This window comes from Lissotriton helveticus, chromosome 6 (genome assembly GCF_964261635.1).
Source record: "Lissotriton helveticus chromosome 6, aLisHel1.1, whole genome shotgun sequence".
In the NCBI taxonomy this organism is placed as follows: domain Eukaryota; kingdom Metazoa; phylum Chordata; class Amphibia; order Caudata; family Salamandridae; genus Lissotriton; species Lissotriton helveticus.
In genome coordinates this window covers 1,936,381,301-1,936,405,752 of record NC_136067.1, presented here as the reverse complement: position 1 = coordinate 1,936,405,752, position 24,452 = coordinate 1,936,381,301, and the positions used below count along the sequence as shown (strand labels likewise).

Here is a 24,452-nt window from a genome sequence, read left to right as displayed (position 1 = left end):
GGATTACCTTCAAGATGTAACATGTTCTCCAGAAATCTGAGAATTTTCCATCACTACCTACCACTAAAGCAGGCCGCGCGCCCTGCACTCCAACAAACGCTTTGTTGACCTACCTCTTAGTTAAAATCCCAGGTAGATTTTGTAATGTAGAAATCTATAATCTTAATCTGTGTGTTTACATATTCACCAGCAAGAGTCACTTCACGATAACACAACCCCACACCATCTGTTCTCGCTCAAGATGAACTGGTCGAAACATCTGCCGGGGGGCATTGCCCACTAAGCGTGCCCTATCTGCAGGTGGGGCTCAGAACCGAAGAGCTTGTCAGATTGCATCCCCTTCCGCCATATTTGTGCCCACGTGAGCTGCACACACCGACAAACAGACCTTCTCACTACTTTTTTGAGAAACACGTGTCAGGATCCGAGGCTAATCTGTGCCATTTAGAGCCCATCTAAAGGTGACACTGTAGGATGTCCAACCACACCTGCTGCCACCAGGGTGCAAATCCAATCAGAGGCCGTGATTTGGAAACTTTGACGAAGCCCGGATGGACGTCCGTTCGGGCAGAAGGTGCTAAGCCTCCATTGGTCACGCACCTGCTCCAAGTCACCCCATCCCCTGTTTACAGCTGGACCCCTCCATTCCCTCCACTCTGCATTTTCTTACCCTCTTGCGTCAGTCTCTCTCCTCTTCCCCACCTCCCTCCCCATCCTCGCTCCTTTGTACTCTCCCAGGTTGTTCTTAACAAGGTCTGTCCGGAAGGTCTTGTCGTGCACGTGCCGCCCCGCGCGGAGCCGGCGCGCGGTATAAAAAGACCAGCTCTTGAGAGGAGAGTTACACTGACTCCAAGGGAGAAGGGGAGAGAAGAGGAAGAACGAGAGAGACGAGAAGGCGGAGAGAGTCCGAGGGAGGCCAGACTCCCCATCACCAGCAGGTAAGCCCCCTCTAGCGCCCCGCGCCTCCTATGCTTGGCTCTGGGTACAAGGCGCTGGATGCTGTGACCTTTTCAGGCTGACAATGTTTTGCATCGATCACGCATTGAAGCTCAGTGCATGTGTTGATCCACAGGGCAATGCACAAAGGAGCTGTGAGGTTATTCGGTGGGTGGGCTGCCGAAGCAGGCTGCCCCCGCCAGCTCTTTGTCCGCACTCTCTTCACTTCTTCAAGAGCTGGGAAAGGCCTTGGTTTCTCATAAAGAGAAAACGAGGAAAGAATGCTTTTCTACTTACCCAAGTGAAAGCAACTGGCGTGGTCTGCCATTCTTGAACATTGCAGTGCACAGGCGGAAAAACAGTCTGTTCTCTGAAGATATCAGACTGGGGGGCAGGGGGTGGGTGCACATAACCAAAGAACACAAAAAAAGGGTTCTTGCCAAAGTTCACCAGCATCACGACACGGGCAAGTTTAACCCGACGCCTTGGCACATTCTGAGCCAGAGACACCCAACATTTGTATAAAAACACACAAGCAGGGTTGTTTCCAAATGTATCTGAAATGTGTCTGCTAACACCACTATTAACACCTCTAAGGGACTCACCAGGATTCCGGACAAGGTATTGGGGACCGAACCCTAAAACATTTTTGACTGGTGTCATTTTATGTCTGTGGTGTTAAGGTAGTTTTTGGTGCAAACACCTTTTTTCACTCTTTTATGAAACCAGGCTCTGGAGGTGGTAGTTTGTGGCAGAAAAGTTGGTGCATATTTGTTCGGATGCATTTTGTTGTGTTGGTGATGGGTTCTGTTGCTTTTCGAGCTGCTTCGTGTTTATTTCTGCATTAATGCACTGTGATATTGTTGTTTTGTACTGTGGATGCTGTCTTGTGCCCTGTTTTGAGTGTTTTGCTGTGGTGTGCCCTGTTATGGTTTAGTTGTGTCGTTATGTTTCTTTGTGAATGCTATTGTGTTATGTTTTATTGCTTACTTTAGATATTTCAACAAATGCAACTATATTTCCAGCCATTGGCAGCACAAGCCTTTGAAGTTTGTGTGACAAGGAGTGGTTTACCACAGTCTAAGGTGGTAAGAGAGCGCTGCTCCACCCCATCAGCTATTTAACATACCAGTCAGCCCAATACTGTGGCGAAGACGGTGCGCCTGATTCACAGTCAGGGCAGAGATCTACGCAAATTAAAAGATAGGATAAGACTCTCTTTTTATGTGCAGAGTTCTCCCCTCCAACTGCGAAGTCTCTGCAGTCGTAAAGTTACTATTAAATCGTGAATACAGAAAAATAGTGCACTTAGACAAAAGTGTAAGTTTACCTTTGTGAATCCGGCCCTTAGCGATGACTTTAGGTGATCTGGCCCTGGTAGTGTATGACGAGAGAACGTGATCAAAAACTCGGCTGTTGCGTAGAGGGTTCAAGTGATAGTCACAGAGAAGGGGTCCCACACCTGCTCTTATATAAGCCTGGCGGATTTAGAGGTGCTTCTCAGTGCGACTCACGGATGGGGCCACTCCAGCACTGCTCTCCTTGACACTCACCCACAGCAGCGGCTCCTACGCGGATGAGCGTCGCCCGTTGCCTTCAGAGCAAAACGAAAAATAAAATGATAATACAACAGTTTAATTATCATTTTCTTTTTCTTCATGGCGGGCGGCGAGTCTTGGGGGCAGGACCATCGTGATGACAGCAGCAGGGAGGAGGAGGCGGAGGAGTGGTTGGCACTGCTGTCACTGTGCATCTTGGTTTGGCCGGCTGTCTTAGGACGGCCAAACCGACGCGCACTGACATCGCTCCGACCCAGCTGTGTTGCTGGGTGGAAAACAACAGCAGGCACAGGCTCCCGGCACCCCATGGCGGGCAAAACCAGCCCGCTCTGCCCAATCCTGACGCTGCTCTCATGGGTATTACCACCATTAGAGCAACGCCTGGATTGGGCAGGGGAGCCTGGGAGCCTCAGCTTGTGCGCAGAGAGCGGTGAGCAGAATAGAGGTGAGCAGCGGGCACATTTTGTTTTGTTTTGTTACTGGCCCGTGCGCTGCTTCACCACTTTTTCACGACACCAGCCGCTACTGCTCACCCATACAAATACCTCCTGTTTGACTTCAAGAAGCAACTGGTCAAATATTCAGTTTGTGTCCTTGGCAAACGTGTTGTGTGTAGTCAGTCACGGACCCTATGTAGTATTGTAACTAGTGCAGTGGTTGATTGTTGGATAAGCATCCTTGAGTGCTATCAATTTAGTGTCAAGTGTATGAAAAGGGGTCACTTGTCAGATTCATGAAGTGACTCCAGGTGTGTGTTTGTGTCAAAAGCTCGGAGAGTTCTTTTTCAACAACCCTGGGAACTCATCAGGCACCAAAATTCATTTGTGTCTAACCAAAAAGGGTTTTATTCACTTGCCGCAGAGGCGCAGACATTCTGTGGCTGAGTCTAAAGATCTTTTGCATGTGCTCAATCGGGTACCTCAAAAGATGCTTCCCTGTCTTCAAATCACAGACCCAACGTCAGGGATTGAGGACTTTTATTGTTGCAGGTGATGGTTACTACTGACAACATTCTGCAATTTTGTGTGATTTTCTTCGATAAAAAGTGAGGTTTGGCTGCAGGAAAATGGTACTCCCATCTAAATGCAATGGGAGGTGGCACAGGTGAACATCAGTAGTCACAAGGGGTCCTGTCTCACCGTGTGTCATCACAGACTCTACTTCAGGTTGTCAGTTTTCAACCTAGGAATCTAATAGTCCCAATGGAAACAGACCAAGACAGCAACACACAGAATACTTTAGGTTGTCACAAGAAAGTCCAGGTTTCAAAACTATGTAATGTTGGCATGGAGTACAGTGGTTGTCTTCGTTTACAGACACTGTGCATAAGTATTTTCCCACTCTTGTTGAACTTCATAAATCAATCCTATTCCAAGCAGGTGTAAGAGGTGAATGAGTGTGGGAAGGTACCCCAAAGAGCACCTTTGCCAGGGGCTGGGGGGAGGCATTTGGTGCTAGGGGAAGGTTTTATACACATGGCTAAATGTATTCCATCTACAAGAAAATAAATGTACCATCAGGGCTTTAAGTGGGCCGGGTCCTGCTAGTGCTCAGCCCCGGCAGTTCTAAAAGGCAGCTGCTGACATGGTGCCCTACGGGCACTCCATTTTTGCCCTCACCCTCAGGGTGAAAAAAAATCTTAACTCTGCAGGAGTGCCACTCTTCACTGCCTGTTATGTAAATTAAAAGAGACTCGTAATAGTTCTCTCACAGTCTCGTCATTTCAGAACTGAAGCATTTACAATATTCTATACAATGAAGCCGTAGTCGTTGCTTATTATCTTATGAAACTAACAACCATTGGCAAAGCTAATAATCCTGGCTTGTAGTAGGTGTATTGTTTACTTGTTGTTTTATATATCTATATGCAATGACAGAAGCAGCAAATTACCAGTCGGGCAGCACACTATGCTAAGCACAGATTTTTAGCTTATGCGTTTTAAGCCTCGTTCTAAGTACATCGGCCACCCCCGCCCCAGTTTTTTCATCCCACTTAAAGCCCTGTGTACAATTACACTAACCCAACAACTACAGGTTACCTACTCGATACTGATAATCCCATTCCCTACTACTAGGGCTGGCAGGTTGAAGCCAAAGAAACTACGAGACTCAAAGTTTGCTCTGAAGTCACTTTTGTAAACCATATGAAATAGGCACAGCTTTACAGGTCCTAGGTCTAAACCTAAGCAGTCATGGGGCCTATTCGAAAAGACAATTTAGCGTACGTAAATTAGTACTCATTTGTTACACTTTTCTGTACTCAAAAATACCTTTGTGAATTGATCCCAAAACATATAAAGTGGGAACAATATATCAATGTTCAGGGAATATTCATATACAAGTAGAAGACATCTAAATTTGCACTTCTGCTATCAGAGAGTTGGGCATCTCGGTGACGACTCACAAAGAGTATGCAAAGAGCCAGGGGTGTTTCTACCATTAGGCAAGACTAGGCGGCCGCCTAGGGCGGCAAAAGGGGGAGTGCGGCAAAAATGATGACTTTGGGAATGTCTACTGCATTAATTCTTCTAGCCTGGATGACAGAGGGAGAGAGTGATAGTAGTAAAAGGAGGGGGTGCATTTTTCAATTCTCGCCTAGGGCGGCAAAATAGCTAGAAACGGCCCTGCAAAGAGCAATTCTGTAGTACTACTTCCCATGCTCATAAATGCTTCGTTGAAGCAGCCCCGCTGTCTGTGAACGAGGCAGGGACGCTGAGCGATGCTCCCTTACCGAGATCTCTTAGCATGCTGCAAAGGCATTGAGACAGGGGTTGGGAACGGTCAAAGCAATGCGCAGGGCTTGTTACCACGCTTGATGGCAGCATACCCGCAGGATTCACAGCTCATGATGCTGGACTTGGGGACGCTCGTCCAGCCCCAGGCTTTCCTTGCCCTTGGCACCTGCAGTCTTGTTTACACCTTTATAAGTGCAGAACAACAAGTACCAGAATGCAATGGAGGGGATCCAGTTTAGGCACTCAATTACTTCATCTCTGTGAAGGGTTTTCATATGAAAGAGATTTTCCTACACTATGGCTCTCGTTTTGAGGCTGTGACAACAACAGCTCTGTGCTGTGACATGATTTACAAACAGATGACTATTTGCAAGCAGTTCCACAACATCTGGAATAACGGAATGAGAAACCTAACCATAGGCGGAACAGGGATTCCACTGGACGTGTGTGAAAAACCCTCTTTCCAGAAAGAAAAAATCCTTTTTAGAGTCCCCTCACCCATCAGGGTTGCCCCTAGGAGGCATGCTTCATCACTGGGGTCCTCTGTGGATTGAGGCGTGCTGCGACGTGCAAAACTACATAGGAGCACTTGGATTTGAAACTATGTGTGGTGCAGCGATGTGGAGTGGGAAACAAATATGTTAACATGCCTAGCTAGTGAGCTAATATTTTATTCCTGCTCCTAGTTGGTATGTTTAAAATCAGGGGTTAGTAATAGGGAAAAACCTAACTATGATGAGTATGGTGTCCCTAGTATTGGGTCGACATATTTTGAGCTATCCCCTAAAAGCTCTTCTTCAGGGCCACAGAAGGGCCAGACCCTTGTGTACCACTCCTAAGGAATCCTATGGATAGGAAACAATGAGGTGCACAACTAATGTGCATACACCTAATACTTAATAATGCAGTTATGGAGATGCGGTCTCCAGGGGTGCCAACAGGTGATTTGCCAAGAGGTGTGCTTTGACGAAGGTGTGACTACAAGCCCCTCTACCCCTGAAGATCATGAGGCACATTTCCGCCTCTACAAAAATACAACTAGTCAGTGTATAACTGTATGCATTTATATAGCACAAACTTGGAGCAAACATGAGCACCAGTTACATTACACAAGGACATATTCACGTTTTGAGTCACAAGATGTTGAGCCAACGTGAGACTCCAACCTGCTTTCTCAGCTCGAAAGTCGGTAGGTCTAGCCTTAGCCACAACCTTGCCCACAAGAACCCAAGCATTTTCAATATTATGTACAACGAAGTCATAGTTTTTGCTGATTTATCTTATGCAATTTACAACCATTGACAAAGCCAATAGTCCTGGCTTGTTGTAGGTGTAATGTTACTTGTTGTATATATCTGATTGAATAGAAGCAACAAAATACCAGTGAGGCAGCACACTGTTTTAAGCCACACCCATAATTACCTTGGCCATGCCCCTACGGGAGACCCCCTAATTTTTTCTTCCCACTTAAAGACCTGCTTACACCCACCCCATACCCATCCAACACACGAGTGAGGTGACGCCTGCTAATAAAAGGGGCCGTGTGTATCTACACGTGACCTGGATCAGTTCAGTATCGTTACTCGCTGTGCTCGTGTTGTGCATGTCGGCCCCGAACACCACACCCCCTTATAATATTTGCCAGCAACCCAGATGTAAAATGTTATAACAATGAAGGCTGCCACATCCTGTTTTTGTGTCCTCAGAGGTCCCAACCTGGAGAGCCAGGATTACTCATTGGTACCCTTGATGGAATGCTGGGATTGGCTCGGCCAATCAGAATTCTTAGAATGCTGACCCTGCCTGTTGCAGGAATGTGCCCTAGATATTAAGCGTGTTTCACCTGTGAAGCTAATGGCTTTAATGCCCACATGTCACCGGGTGCCAACAACTGCTGAATAACTTTGGTCAACATTTATGTCCTCTTTAGAAGGCATTAACCACTGGTAATGCACTGAATAAAGGGCAATAACACTTAGTTATCCTCGGTTCAGAGAACGTTTATGCCTTAACATAAAGAAGTAACCATAGTGGTTTGGTAGTAGACAAATAGGTGTGCTCCATTCCTCAGAATGCGCGATTAATTCCATGATCTTGTTTTTTTAAAAATTGTATTACTTTGTCAAAACATCTCTAGAGTTGGCGTACATGACTTCTGAGCTAAATCCTAAACTTTCCATCATTTCTTTTATTTACTTTACTATTGTCAAATATACGAACTGAAGGCCGAAGTGCGACAAAATGTTACATTAAACCAATCTGGCATCAGCTAAAAAAGAACTCCTCTAAATACGTGTTTAATACGCCAAATACACTTCCACTTTTAGTAAAGTGTATTTTTTTTGTACCATTATAATATGAAGCAGAAAGCGGGACATTTGCGCACTGGATATAGTGGGGAGCAGAAATGGGTTCAAGATACAATTATATGCAAAGCGCATGCGCACTGCATGTAATGCGGAGCAGAGGGGCTGCAAGTACACGCTGTGTGCAAACCTTTCTTCAGCCCCTGCAACTTGGAGCAGTAGGGATCAGCGACCCAAGTGCATGCAGTGTGAAAACATTTACACACTGCATGTAATGCAGAGCGGAAACGGGTCTGAGATACAGTCTATTCTGGCAGACCTCACTGGTCTCAAAAGGATGCATTTAACAATGTATTAGGGGGTTAAAGCACCTGCTGTAGAGATATTTGTGTGCTTGCTCAGCAGATTTGTGGGGATAATAATGGTAAAATAATTGGTGGTTAATGCACTTCATGGAGAGATCTGTGCCAAAGTTTGGACTCAGGAAGTAGCATAACGGGTTAATGCGCCTGTTGTAAAGCGCATCATGTAACATTCAGATACCAGATTTGTATTTTATGTAGCTACATAAGTGGATGACTTCCTCTGACAAAGAGATCCTTCTATTACCTGCAGTTCATAAGTTGCCATTTTAATACAGCACTGTGAGCTATAGCCCGGCCCCTGCATCGAGGAGCTACATGCAAACTTCCAGGCAGGTTTTTTATTTCCCTTTAATATGTTATTATCCTAAAATTGCTGAAAGTGTTTTGGGTAGTAATATACCCCCAGATGCATCAAGCATCCATTTTGCGATTCCTTATTAGCGAAAAATAAGGATTCGCTTATATGGAATAGCAAAATGCTATGCATGAAAAAATCGCTTAAAAAAATAGCGATTTCTTAAAATTCCTTAATTGCGATTCGCAAATTGCGAGTCGCAATTAAGGAATACCTCCCCATTCAATCCTATGGACCTACAGGCCCATAGGAATGAATGGGAAGACAATCTCAATTTGCGATTCCCAATTAGAGACACCTTGTTGCACCACTGAAATCTGCATATGGGTACATCTTGCACACACATGCCCTAAGGGCCTGTCTGTGTGTAAAATGGAACTTTGAAAAATGCACTTTAGTGCATTTTTCAAAGTTTTTGCAAATTACCATGAAGGTCAACTTCGTGGAAATTTGCGCCCCCTATTAGCGAAATCGCGATTTTTTTAACTTTAATGCATTGCATTTAAGGAATCTCAATTTGAGATTCCTTAACTGCAATAGCAATTTAAGTAATCGCAGGTTTGCGATTTCTTAAATTGCGATTTTTGCATTTGGGATGATGCATCCCAAATGCAAAAATACCGGTTGCAAAGGGGCGGATTCTGAGAATCTGCCCCTTTGCGAGCGGTTTTTAGCTTCATGCATCTGGGCCATAGTGTTATTAATACTGAGATCCCCAACCATTGTGCAACATTGAAAATCCTGTGTTTCTCCCTACTCCACATCTTTAGCATGTAATGCCTACCAGTAGAGTTGTTATGTGACTCCTACACCTTATAACCCTCAATGTCATATATAACATTTCCTGCACATTTTTTTACAGGTTTGATTTATTGTCAATGAATAATGTGTTCACGTGATGTGAAGTGCTCGAACACCTTGCATTGGGATGAGTAGTGCTAATAATACATGTAATAAAAAAATGAGTAAGTGCTATTTAAATTATTTATGTAACTACTCATACAGACTGATACATCTTACAGTCTTATAGCGCATGCATACCTCATACACAGGCGCTGAACAAAGTAAAAAATGGACGCAATGCCAGGCCCAGAGATTAGTTACCCTGTTGAGATGAGAGCAAGACTAGAGGGGTGCTAAATTCATAACTACTCAAATTCTCAAAGAAGTTAATTTTGTGAACTTCACCAAAACATTTTGGAGGCAATTTGTTTACTGCTAAAATGAGGGCTGAGGATTTTTTCTCAAACTAAACCTACTTTGGAGGGGAGTTTCACCTAACCTACTAGTTACTAATCTTGGGTTCCGGAGTAGAGTGCTACTCGCCATAAAAAGTGTTTCATTGTCTCGTCAGGGGTCATAAGTTCTATATAAATACATTTACAATTACAATCATATTTTTTTAAAAATTTCCTTCAACTAGGTAGAGTCATAAAGTTTACAAAATTATAAAAAGTGGACAAACGTGGTACAGACAATGCTGAGGAATTTTGCACATCCTAGATAGGACTCACAGGATTGGATGTTTCCAGAATGTAATCCCCTATAAGGCTCGGTCAGGTACATCTCATGCAACTAATTAGAGATGCCTGCATGTTCTTACTTTCCTCATTTCAAAACAAACCTTCTAGGACCTTACTGCGAGTTTTGGCATAATGTTGACATAGTTGGAAACTCTAATTTCTGACCATAGGATTATAGGTGTTGCAGTAATGCTCAATGTGGTAGTTGGAACTCCTAGGAATTTCATGTGCACCCCAACTGACACAGAAAGACACACATGAAATTATGTTCCACAATCTGACATTTTAAGATTGTTTTCATAAATATGTAGTTTAATGTGATCTAATACAAACATTAATTTAACATTTTGAGTTTTTCTTTTATTGCAGTTTTTCTTTTATTTGTTAGCCATGACTAGCAATCACATAATATACTTTGGCATCAATAGAAGTAAAATGTGGGTATTCTGAAGTCATTTTTCTAACATATCGATAGACTACATTTTTAAAAATATGTTGAGTTCATCTTTCTTCCTACTGATAGGTGCTGTGCTATGATTTTTTTATCGGCTGGGTAAATACATTTTTATAGCGTCATTTGTTTGTAAAACAAAAATGACTTTTGTATGCCCCACCTCATAGCTTAACTACTCACATACGAACACTTCTAGCAAAAATGTAGTTCTTCTTTGTAAAACACGATTCAATCTGCATTTCAAATACAGAGGAGGTTTCAAGAGCTACTTTGTGTCTGAGTATGTCCCACAGTGTAACAATTTACCTTCCAAAAAGTCTACTCCAGTGACAGTAATTCATCACCTTTCTTTCCATCTTGAGTGGATGAATACTTGTTCTCCCTCTAAATGTGCGGCTGTTTTTCCAACTGCAGGAATGGGAAGAGTATAAATACATGTATCAGAGGCAATCTAATATCCTATTTCTATACATAAAAACAAATACAATTTGCAGATCTCATCATTAATCAACCTTTCAAATGATAAAGTGTCCACTTACTATATTGGACAATAATTCCACTTTTTACAATTGACTAAACTTTTATCTCAACGTACGGAGTTCAATGCGAACAGAATAGTCAAATGGCGGGCAAGTGGTAAATTCTGTCCTAGTCACAAATATGCCATGTAGTGTCTGCCTTCCTAGCACCATGTTTTGGGCAAAGAGCACATACAGTCAGAGGCTGATTAGTAGTCTTTCACTGCCCAGACTTCAGCAATGCTAGTAAATTACACATTCAAGGGAATTAATTGAAGGGAACCATAAAAAAACGATTTTACTCCAGAAAACATAGGGGCATATTAGCAAGGGTGATATCGCTGCTTTAGAAGGACTTTTCCCCGCTAAAGCAGCGATATTTTTATCAGCAGCAGTTAGTGACAGCTTATAGGCGATAGCTACAGGTTTGGGGTGATATTTATCGCTAATGACATGCAAAGTGGGCGTACCCAACCTGTTAGCGACTGAAAGCAATCGCTAACACAGCTATCGCCTATTAGCAAGGCAGGTGAAGTGATAAAAAAATTGCGCTAAGCACAAATATCGCCAGAACCTAACTCCTAGTCAGACCATGACTTAACCTGTATATCCAATGGGAGGTGGATATTCAGGTTAAGTCCCCATTAGCGTTAATGCCTGAATATCACTGGATTTCCAGTGATATTCACGCATTGAGCCGCTATCGCCGGATATTTAATCGCTTCAGAGATAAACGTTGCTAATACCACGTTATCTCTGCGATAAAATCCGGCGATAAAAAAAAATGCGCTAAGCGCATTTAGCGATAATTATCACTATTTGTTGGTAATATGCCCCATAATCTTTTTGCAACAACAATGCCAAATGTGAGCCACCATGTGCACAAAACATACACAAAGTTCATCATTGTATTGGCTTTAAAAGCATGCAGTCACCCAGTACCACCAAACTGGTACGGGTTCCACTCTTCAGCAACAGTAACTCTGAGAGTATATATTCCATTGATGGTCTTCATAGATTCTCTTCATAAAAGTACAAGAGAAAATAAGATTTATTTTCAAAAGATATAGAGCTTGCAAAACCAAGTGTATTTAAGAGGTATCATTTGCAACCGGAAGTTGTTTGTCAGCATACTAACTACAGGTGTATCATTGCAAAAGTATGCAACCCAAATATTGTGGAGATAAGGACATATTGGTTAGCATAGCTTTACTACTCTTAATTCCACATCTATGTGTCTCATCTTGAAGCTATTCATACCCTGAAAGTTCATATATGTGGAATTAAGTATGGTAAACTGATATTTACTTACATATATTTACCATGTCGATAATTTGGTCATCAATATTTATGCTAAAGTATTTTTGTAGCATAGCATTCAAAATTAGATATTACAATATGGGTACTTATGAGCCATACTCCTAAAAAAATTATACACTAACAGTGGATTAGGACACAATAATCATGCACCATAGGTTGCATGATTTGCCAAGTTCAATAAACAATTTTCTTCCTAGCTCAAAATGATCTACAGTTGCTAAAAGCACTACATGAGGGTGAAGGGGGTGGGGAACAGAGTTTAAAGTTAATGTTCAGTTAGTGTAATCTATTTCTTTATATTCATTAGGGCAACAGTTCTTAACCTTTTGACTTCTGTGGACCACCATTGAATCAACACTGGATTCGGCGGAACCTCCACTGAGTCATTACCAGAAGCTGGGGAACCCCACCCTAAGCTATTTCTATGATTTCAACCTCAAAATAATGCACAAAAATACAAACACAGGTATACCCCCAAAGAAATGCTCAAATAATGAATTATTTTGTTTAATACGCAATCAAATATATAAAACGTTTTCATATTTCCAAATTTGCTTCTTTATTATTATATACTTTATTAATTTTAATGTATTAATTTTAATATAATTTAATTTTGGAACACAGTCGCGGACCCCCTGAGTAGGCCTCACAGACTCCTAGGAGTCCTCAGACCACAGGTTAAGAACCATTTCACTTCAGTATCCCATCAATTGCTGGTGTATTTTCTTCATATATATAATGACATTTAAACACATCTGTAAAGCCGTGTGGAAGTAGTTACATGATTAGTAGATAAGAATTATAACTTGCAATTCATGCTAATTCGCTGAAATTAGGTGTGTATGCCTATCGTGTAAATGTCTTGTTTTTCCATCCTGAAAAACTCAATATAATTGTTTAAATATACAAATAAACTATGTATTGTGCTGTTTAGTAAAAAGGTTAACTGGTAAACTTTCAGTTGCTTATTGTTGTATTCAGGTGTGTAACTGGTACTGTATCCTACAAAGTGTTCCAATCTTTTCAAAGTCGCAAAAGAATTGGCTAGCTTGAGAAGTGAGGGTTTTAAAAAAAAAATTGGGATGTTGTAGCTTATGTAAATTTGAGGTTGATAAAGCAACAACATTTAGCTACAATGGGAGTGCTGACTATAAAATCAGGATGAATATTACTTGCCAGACAAAGATATGTTGTGTGCATACTAACATGTTCTTGTTGTATGATCTATGTTAAAAGTACCATTAGGCTTTTAAGAGAAAGAGATATGGAACATCTAGGGGCAGTGAAAACTGGGGATTCAAGGAATCCTATTGCAGCACTTCAATTTTATGGTATTGAGGAGGCACACATACACCCGAGAGGGGGAGATAGAGGATTAAGTCTAAATCTTTTACAAGCCTGTTGGATAATGACATTGTAAAAAGTAGGTATGCCCTTAAATATAGACCATGATTTAAAATATTTCTTTGGTGATTAGGTTTTGACTTAGAGTATTATTGATAATAGATATGAGTAACAACTAATAAGATATTACATGTATGACAGGTTTGTGTAAATTGAGGCTGATTACCAGTGGTTGATTTATAGCATCTAATGTAAGTGGCTTAACTACCAAAACAGGGAATTAGATAGGGTATAGATAACATGTTCAACATTTGAGAATTGGAAGCTGTTTCTAGGACACTATCTAATATGATTACAAATGGGAAAGCCATTGACAGAAACACTGATCATTTTTGAGGAGTAGTGATTTCGGTTAATGGTAGAATTAAGTTTTGTATGAGCTTCCTACTGGTCAATTTTAATTAGTGGGATGTTGGATGTGGGAGAATATGATGAGGACATAGTATATATCTGCAGGTTGAATTGTTACTTAGGAGATATGCTCATATCTAAGTAGCATTTAAAAGGCTCACATATATTTGTATGCTAAATTAAACTCTCTGGTCATGGGAGTGAGCTGAGATAAATAACATAAAATGAAGGACATTAGGTCAGAAAGATCTCCCAGTCAAAATGTGTGTGGTGAGATTTGTAATAATCCTCTTCCAGGGATATGTATGCCAAAGAATGAAATTATAATAATTTGACATAGGTTTTAGGTGTAGAGTATATGATAGTTAATCAGTATAAGGTGGCATACACCTAATTTTACGTACTACTTTGTTTCACACAGGGGAGAGTTACAATTGACACCTTTTAAGTTTAATTTGTGTCTTTTACCTGACATTTGGAATATTTTTTAGCAACAGAAAGAATGGTGACTTTTAATGGGGTAATGGTTAATAGCAAATCTTAAGAAGAGTTAAGGTAGACACTTAAGGATGGCTTCCATGCAGGAAACACAGCAGAGGTTACATTGGACTAGAATGGCACGTGGGCGCATATATAACATTCATCCAATAAGTCACTCACATCGTACACCCAATACATGCATTTCTTAGGAATCTTTAGACCTCCTATATACTGGAAGGGGGTGAGTTGTGAGATTTGGTGCCGTGCGTGTAGATTGTGATGGTTATGTGTATTTGTTTAGGGCAGATTACTGAATGCTTATACTGTACTCTGTAGGTTTACCTTGGAGTGGAGCTAAGTTTGAGCTTGCCTTGAACTTGAAATCGAGGACCAGTAGAGAATACTTGTTGCATATGACATTTATAGGGGACTCACTTTGCATGGTTTATATGCTATGGAATGCATGTGGTGGTACTTGTACAGTGTAAAAATCTGAATTTCGAAGAGATAGAATCATGTAGGTGATGATTTGGTATATTTTGGAGTTTAGAGGACTTTGTTTTGGATATTGTAGAGGTGAGCACTAAATATTGGATGCAATCTATTATAACAGAGAAGGATGCTCACCTTGGGACATTGGGATGCATGTTTTCTGTTGATGATTGTTTGAAGAACACTCTTGTGTTTTGGTAGTTGCACCACAGCTAGAATTATCTGGAGTGTCTAGATAGCATGGAGAATTAATTGAAATATTAGCACTCAAGTGCGATCCGACATTGTGATTGATTGTGGTCTTATCACTATGTATTTTGAGCACTTATTTGATTTGGGTAGTATGACACACTCAGTGTATACTGAGTCTTGATCATAAGGTGGAAAGGATCTCTGTCTTTTAAGAAAAAGTAAAGTAATTGCATAAGGTTTCTAGTCCAGATGAAGTTGGATAACGAAACACATGTTGGTTTAAACATGATTTATTGAAATGGAACAACTGAATGACTGAGTGCACATTCATCAAATAAACAAGATTTGGGTTAAATACTGGACTTTGGAATTGATTGGAACCCTTTGCATGATATAATCATGTGCTCGAGGGAATCAATTGTATTTGGAACCTATATGGGTTTGTGGTGAACTGGATAGCCACTTCCACCCTCTTGAAGCACCATATTATTGAATGCATGGTCATGAATAATTTATCCTGAGTTGCATGTCTGTGAAGATCTCCTGGCAACTGGAGTTTGATTTTTATTAATGTTTGTTTTACCTTTATCCATGGGACAGGAATCTACTAACCCTCTCTTGAGGAAATCTGTTCAGTTTCCCTGGCACTCTTCTCTTCCCCTCTTCCCCACGAGTGATATTTTATTTGCGGTTAAATGTTGGCATTTGCCATGCAATGCCAAGCTGGCAAAGCAGAAATTAACTTGTTTAAAGCACTATAATGTACACTTGCGCCGATGCAAACATTTGTTTGCACAATATTTGCCACTTGCGTAATAGGTACTGAAAAAAACATGTTTGGTTATATTCTGTGTAGTGTTACATACATTTTTTGTACCTGTGTACAAAAAGCATTTTAAAGGTTGTGAAACAATTGTGTATTACACGTGGAACATCTACTGCTTATGAGTTATTGTACATGTAATGGTTGCCCTTTCGGCACAGTTAATTTTGATATCCTTATTGAGAGTCTTAGGAGGGCTGGGGTCTCGGGAGAAGCCATCTCTTGGATTCAATCCTTCCTCAGGTTTTTGTGGGGGAATCCACCCCCAGGGCATTACCTCTCAGGCATGGAGTTCCTCAGGGATCCTCCCTGAGCCCCACACTTTTTAATGTGTATATGAGGCCATTGGCTGAGGTCATCCAGCCGTATGGGGGTAAAGTTGTCACGCAGATGACACTCAGCTGGTGGTATCTCTAAATCACCCGCTTAATGACGCATCCGACATAGAAACCTGCCTGGAGAAGGTGGCTTCTTGGATGCAACATTCGTGTCTCAGGCTTAATGGAGACAAAACTGAAATCATGTATCTAGGTAACACCTCCAATAAGGAGCTCAAACGGGCATGGCCAACCTGTCGGGGGCCCCCCAGTCCTGAAGTCTAAAATAAAGAGCTTGGGCGTGTGGCTAGATAAGTCACTTAAAGTCGACCAGCAAGCAGTGTTAGTGTCAGGGGTCTGTCACGGCATCCTTTGAATGCTGCAGACAGTCCTTCCCTTAAGGATATTGCTGCAAAACCGCCCCCCAGTAACAAAACCAGCCCCCACCCCTCCAGCATCCCGGGCAAACGCCCGATGCAAGCTACAGTCAGTCCAGCCCTGATGGTGAGCTGGATAGTCATTACAAAAATGAATCTACTTCCCTGCTTTCTACACTTGTTTCTAAACATACCCATCGCTTTAACAAACTCTTTTTTGCTTCACTATGCAGACTACTCTTAAAATTAGTCTGGGCTGGTCGTAGACCCCAGAGCGCTTGGGACACCCTACTCTGCCGCATGAATGCTGTGGTTTTGCCTTCCCTGATTTTCAAACCTATTTTCTGGCTTCCCAGGCTCAATTTGCATACTATTGGTTTCACCCAGATACCCATCTGCCTTACACAAAACGGGCACATGATCTGCCCGATCTCACACCTTTAAATGCCCTACTACCACAGGGCCTCAAGTGGATATACAAACTCTGTCTACCACATGCTAGGCCTACAATTGATGTTGCTTGCCAGTACTCAAGATTTAGTCAAAGCATGAAGCAGGTACTATAAGGAGACAGATGCATATGTATGTTCTTCATTTGGAGAACGGGCTGTTAGCAAAATAATATGGCCACAATAATATATAGGCAGGAGAAATGTGCCACAGCCAAACATAATGGATGTTCTGTTTCACAACTTCCACATAGCCCCTCATTTAGAGTGACTGTGAAGAGGCCCATAGGCTCCACCATCAGAGATACTCTCTAGTTGATGTAGGAGAAGGCACTTAGTAAGAGGTTGGCACCTCTGATGCATCTGTCTCCTTAAAGTACCTGCCTCATACTCCACTAAATCTTCAGTCCTGGCAAGCGATAACAACTGTTGCCTACAGTCTACTCTTTCTAATTGTTAAAAGGTCGAGAATAATAAAAATAAATTATAGATACATTATAGAGTGGATAAAGATACATATCTTACCTACATTTTACCTATATACTGTGTAATATATACATATTACACAGTAGTTAGGTACAAGGCTCCATAGGAAGTCATTTTTGTTTCTCTAATTTCATTGGCACCATTTGACAAAACTTCACAAACAGTTCCCCCCAAAAAGTGAATCCACCTCAGCTCCTTCCTGGAAAGGTTTGCACCAATCCGTCAAGCAGGGCCAAGAAAAAGGGGTAGTCCCAAAGCATTAATTTCCCATGTTAATTCCCTTCGAAAATTTTGGAAAGTGATACAGAAATAACAGCTGCACAGAATTGCACCAGATTTGGCAAAAAGGTAGAACTTGACTCAGAAAGAATGCTTTTCCATATTTGGTGTAAATCCATTCAGCCATTTTCGAGAGATTCACATTGAAAGAAGTGCTCAGGGTGGGCATGAAGGGGTTCAAAATGTAGGGATACCTAGATGGTTTGTTGGATAATGAAAGAGGCAGGTTCCCCATTCTGGCACAGATGCACAATTCACAGAAAAGAAACCTCAATGGGAAGCAATTGCAAATAAGAATATAGCAGGGGCCCCAGCGGAAGCTCGACTTCTGTAAATGTCAAAACAATCAGAAGGCTGTGTGCTTGTCCAATGCAAAGCTAAGGGTGTTCTCTCTACACTTTCACATTGAACAACAATTTGAACTGTGCGAGCAGGGCAGGGGCAGCAACAGAGGACAGTGGCAGCACAGCAGAGCATGAAGAGAGAGGAGGTAGGGGCACTTAAACAGAGAACGGGTGCCTGGGGAGGTGGGCATGGGCAGTAAGCTGACCACAAAGGGTAGGAGCCAAGAGCAGGAGAACACGAATAGCGACAGAGGGTAGGCGGGACAAAAGCAGGAACAGCAAATGGACCGTGGAGGGCAGACTGCAGTGGGTTAACCAACCATGGAGGAATGGCTTGGCCAACCCCCTGCTGCGCATGGCCGGAGGCCCTGCACAGTGGGGTGGTTGGCTGAATATGTTCAAACCCTGAAGAAATCCACTCACAACAAACCTAAAGAGATATTATAGTTAAGTATGGCAATATGATCTTCCCTTTCATTGCAAAAAATCCAGAAATTTACTAAAATAACTGAGGTTAAAGTAACGTTATAGTTTGGTGTTGAAATGAGGTAAAAATCAATGTTTAAAAAGCTAAAACAAACACTGAAATTCCCCAGTTACAGTTCAATGAGCTAACTATAACTTGAGCCTCCACCCTGCACTGCTTCTGACTTCACATATTACATCACTCATGGCATGTAAATTACATAATTGATGGCATCACTGATGTAATCTGAAATGACATCATTGATGACATCACTGACGCCCTGTGTGGGTTTATGTAAAACACTATCTTTACTTCAGTCTCTTTTCTTTTCAGGGTCCCAACAATGTTAAGACCAGTATGGAGCGGTGTCCTTGCCACACTCGGAGCCTTATTATGCCACACGGTCTTGGCCCACAACCAATGCTGGGAAAGCAACAAATGCCGAGACCTGGCTACTGAGGGCAGTGTATTGGTAAGTCAAACATCAACAGCAAATCTACAATTCTGCTTCTAAAGAATGATATGTACCACTCATCTTCTCTTCCCATTCATGCAAATACTCTTATCTAGAGAAGCTACATTCCACCACTACATACTAGAACTTTGCTTTAGATTTCATTGACTTGACCCATTGATTTGGTGAGGCACAGCAGTTGGATGCCTACGAAACTGACTCAGAAGATAAATAAATTCATCAATATCACTGTTTAAATGCCCTCGTCTTGTCCTATCAAAACCCTATGAAGAACTGCACAGTAGATGATTAGCTCATGAACAATAACAGTTTTCCTTTTAATTAATCATTAGCAGTTTCAGTGGATGATTGTGTTGTAGCATCAGCCCTTCTTCCACAAGGCTACAGATGTCAAAATGCTGGAGGTTAGTTCATCCTGGGCCCCAATCATCAGGACCAGCAATTTATGACTTTCTCATCAATGCTCTTTCCATACCTTGATCGTCATGGAAGCAGCACATTCGGCTGCTTGTGTCGGAGGTTTCCAACATGTTCACTTCTTATGTAGGGAGTAGATTTCAGGCTTCCCCAGTCAACAAGAGAAGCCAGTTCTCCAACCCGACTGTGGAACCTCGCCAATTGTAAACTTACTATTAACTCTTTCCGTGCTGGTGACGGAACCACTCCGTCATCAGCTGCGGTGGCGCTGTGCTGATGACGGAGCGGTTCCGTCACGGCCCGCCCGCCGCGCCTGCGCGGCGCGTTCTATTAAGCGGGCGGGGCCATGACGGAACCGCTCTGTCATGAGCACAGCTCAACCGCGGCTGGTGACGGAGCGGTTCCGTCACCAGCATGGGCCCGCCGCGCGCCCCCCCGCCCCCTTAGCGCTGCAGCGGAGTAGCCGCCGCAGCGATGTGGTTAACTCGTAGTTGTGAACACAAAAGAAATTGTAAACGTACACAAAAGTGTTTGTTTACCTTTGTGAATCAGGTCCTATGTTGCCATTGTTTGGGTTTCAGTGGCCATGGCAGGCAGGCCTAGCTCCAGAATTTCTGGATGTGCAAGGGCAATGATGCAGCATTGATAAACTATGGGACTGCATGGGCAGATATACAAAAAATGAATTGAATTTCTGAAGACCAACTCTTTTCAGATGTTGATGAAATCCATGTAAGCAATTACAATGTAACACATGCCTTGTTTCCCAATCAACCAAGATGGCATCTATGAACTTTTCTCATGCACTTACAGTGCCATGGAAAGGTACTTGCCAACGGGCATGGCCACAGTCACTGCCCTGTTCCTAATAGATACTGTAAACAGTGGGACAGGCATGGCTATAGACCATGCCCCCTGCCCAGTGCACAGAAACAGGTGACACTCAGGAGCTTCCAGAACTCTTAAAAATTAGATCGTTTGTTAAATACAGATTTCAACCAACAGAAAATCCATAATTAAAATAGTACATGTTACGTATTACAGCAATAGTTGTTACCATTTTAAAAAAAAGGTCAGATAAAAATGTTGGCCTCATGACTGACCATCATGCCTTCAGGAGCTGATAAGGGCATTATAGCTCCATGAAACCATCATTCACAGTTGCCCATTATTTATTCTTTTAAAATATAGACACACAGTATTACAGCTTTGGCTTTGTTAAATACCGCCCAAGTGAACTCAAAATAAGTAAAAGCAGCTTCTTACAACTGTTTTATGCTCCTGTTATAGCTCATTTGAGAATCATAGCTTTGTCTAGAATGTTGCTTTATTTGATGATGTCATCTTGGGTTTATAGATCTAATGTGACATCATTCACCGGATAGCCTCTTTAAGAGTCACTAAAGCAAATAATCACCCTGTTAACTTTACAAAACTATTCCTTAGATGATGAACCCCACCTGATCAGATCTTCAGCCAACCAATCTCAAGCATTGTGCAATGTAACATCTGACTTGTTCATGACTAATATCAGGGTAACATGATTTAACAGGACATTAGATTCACAACACCACCTGAACCACAAAGTCAGACCCATTCTGAAACATCTTATTGACAGCCCAAAGATTCATCCAAGACAAACTTCTTGATGCATGCACGTGCATCTTAGCCTCCATCGATCACTTCATTGGGAAGCAAATAAAAAGAACTGCAGAAGCAAGTAATCATTACACCTCTCCATAAAAGCCTATTTTCCTTCCCAAAACACCTTACCACGTCATGCCTACTGCCAACATCTCTTCCCTCATCTAAATCTTTGTGAACATTCTGTTGGTCCAACACCAAGCGTGTCTTGACAACCACAATCCTGTTGATCAAATACAGTCCAGTTCCATCCCCAGCCAAAGTGCACACATTACCTTATCCCCAGGTTGGCCTGAGGGGAAGAAACACTACCACAATGAGCTGGTGCTGCCAGTTCGAAGCGCAACACTGGCTGCTGTGCATCTCAACACATCCAGTTACCCTAAAACAGTCTAACCTCCTTAGCACCCTTGCCAAATCTTTGGAACCACTCTCAACCCAGCGATGGCACTGAACACAAAAGATAAGTTAATGGTTGCCACTTCTTCAACTTCATCTACCTCTTTCATTACATGTTTTGTTGACTCCTCATCCAAAGACAACTAGGTGGCAGTCAGATATCACTTACTTCCTTTTCAGCTTTGCCTATTCAGTTTGCATTTGATGTTGCTTGGTCCTAGTCAATGTAACAGAGGCCTTAGGATTTGAGATGCATACATGCTATGAATGAGTTTCAGGTCAGTATCGTATCTGCGAAGCATATGAGCATCTTCCAAAACACATTGAAGATCTCTGTATTTTCCATTGGTGTCATATCACTAAATTAGCAAGTTGCTAAATGAGGCCAAACCCAGCTGATATTGACCAATATAGACTCCTGTGAGCAATATAGACTCCTGTGACCAATATAGACTCCTGTTACAAACTTTTCAGTCATGTCTTCTACTGTATAAACGCCCATCTCACAAAACTGGTAAAATATTTCTCATTGTTACAGCACTTGAGTTTTAGTTGTCTCTACTGGATAAATTATGCCATGGTAATGATGTGTTTCAATAGTTCTAGGGCCAGATGTACGACCCGTTTTTGCATGCGCAAATAGGTTTGCAACCCGCTTGCACATACAGAAACCTCATGGGCCATGTACGAAGCCTATTTAGTGAGTCGCAATTTATTTGCGACTCGCTAAATAGATTTTGCGACTTGCTATTAGGAAGGGGCATTCCCTTCCTCATAGGGATTGCATAGCCATGTACCAATGTTTTGCGACCGAATTTCAGTCGCGAAACACTTGCAAATTACCACCCTCTTCAAGAGGGTGGTAATGGAGTCACAAACGGGAAGGGATCCCCAGGGGACACCTATCCCTTTGTGACTGGCTCTGAAAATATTTTTAGAGGGCAGGTAGTGCTCCCAGGGACCACTACCTGCCCTTAAAAAATGAAACGAAAATGTTTCATTTTCTGTTTTTTAAATGCATCCCGTTTTCCTTTAAGGAAAACGGGCTGCATTAAAAAAAAATGTTTTATTTAAAAGCAGGGCCAGGCATGGTGGCCTGCTGAGCCCAGCAGGCCACCATAGCTGGGCGGGCCTGCCATTTCCAATGGGGTTGAAAATTGCGAGTGGCTCATTAATATTCATGAGCCTCGCATTTTGCAACCCCACTATGAATTGCTAACAGTGTCTCTGACACTGTTGTACATGCCAAATAGCGAGTCGCAAATTGCGAGTCGCAAAAACGGCGTATATCTGGCCCCTACTCTCCTAACCCATTTTGCAATGAGAGTAGATATCTCAAGTGAAATTTTCAATGTATACCATCACATTCGCATTTCCTAATAATCTTGTTCATATTCCACAGGAATGTATCAAGGCTTGTAAAGTGGAACTGTCAGCCGAGTCTCCCGTCTACCCTGGTAATGGTCACATGCAACCACTGTCAGAGAACATTCGGAAATATGTTATGAGCCACTTCCGCTGGAACAAGTTCGGTAGAAAGAACAGCACCAGCGGCAACACTGCAGGAAATAAGAGAGAAGATCTCCCCAGCAATCCAATGGTCAGCGTCTTCACCACATCAGAGAGCCAGAGCAGCGGCGCCCACGACAGCAGCAAAGAGGGCGAGGGCATGGAAAGGCAAGACAACAAACGCTCCTACTCCATGGAGCACTTCCGGTGGGGGAAACCAGTCGGCAGGAAGAGGCGGCCCATCAAGGTGTACCCCAATGGCGTTGAAGACGAGTCCTCCGAGAGCTATCCCTTGGATCTCAAAAGAGACCTCGCTCTTGGGCTCGACTACCCTGAATACGACTCTCAAGAAGGCCTGGAAAACAACGAGGTGATGATGGGCCTTGCAGAGAAAAAAGACGGAACCTACAGGATGCATCACTTCCGGTGGGGAACTCCACCCAAGGACAAACGCTATGGTGGGTTCATGGCCCCTGAGCGGAGTCAAACACCACTAATGACTCTTTTCAAAAACGCCATCAAGAACGCCCACAAAAAAGGCCAGTAGGGAGCTTTGAGAGTGAGTCTTAGTTCACAGCTAGCTTCAGGCACACTACAAGCGCGCTTCACATCAATACAGTTACCTTGACCAGTTCCTGTTATATTACTGAACGGTTTGCTGTTTCTGAAATCTGACTTTATGTTCTCTTACTTTTGAATGTATAACCCTTCAGAGAATGAATAGAAAAAATGTAATAAAAATAAAAATGGCAATGATGTACATAAGGAAAGTATAATAAGCTTCTATGAGTGAACATCTAGTTTTTTGGTTGGCTAAATTATTTTGATATTCAACAGACTGTACAATACTGTAAATGAATGGAAGAAAATACATTTTTGCAAGCTAAATTAGTCTCCTAGATGTCCTTACTAGTTTGTTTCTGTGTTGTGTGGTTACTTCAGGAAACATGGTGAGACACATAACTCTGCACCCCCTTGTTAACATGGTCACATCTGTAACAATTTATGGAAGCAAAATCAAATCAGATTAATCAAATTCAACATTTGATTCTGAGGCTTAAAAAAACTATGTTTCTAGGCTATCTGAGAGCTTTTTTGTGTCATATACAAAGCTACTGTGTAAGCTGAAGGGTTCAGGTCTAGATTACAGTGGGTTCACTCAACCATATGCCCACATGTGTAAGCTAAACACATTTTAGGTATGCTAGTGACAGCACTATGCTGGCAAGAGATTGTGTAATCACAAAAATGAGTTTAAAAGAAGTATACTCAGAGCGCCTTTGTTTACACCACCTTGTTGATCTTCCTCTTTATTTAAGCTTCCTTATGCTGAAGTTGTGTCCATCCACCTAAAGAATGCGTCAATTGCAGTGCATGGAAGGTAGCATCACTGCTGATGAAATGGGGTTACTTTAGCACCTGGCTATCCCATAGCACATACTCTAGATCTGCAGGAATTTGCGGTTCCTTCAAGACC

General features: G+C 42.2%; 1 protein-coding gene across 1 annotated transcript; it reads left to right on the top strand.

Moving 5' to 3' along the window:
* The first annotated feature begins 856 nt into the window (after positions 1-856).
* POMC (proopiomelanocortin) lies at positions 857-23,777 on the top strand. Its single transcript, XM_078647136.1, has 3 exons — positions 857-938; positions 18,865-19,003; positions 22,869-23,777. The coding sequence occupies exons 2-3, from the start codon at positions 18,875-18,877 to the stop codon at positions 23,520-23,522; spliced, it is 783 nt and encodes a 260-aa protein (XP_078503262.1). The 5' UTR covers positions 857-938; positions 18,865-18,874; the 3' UTR covers positions 23,523-23,777.
* Positions 23,778-24,452: the final 675 nt, after the last annotated feature.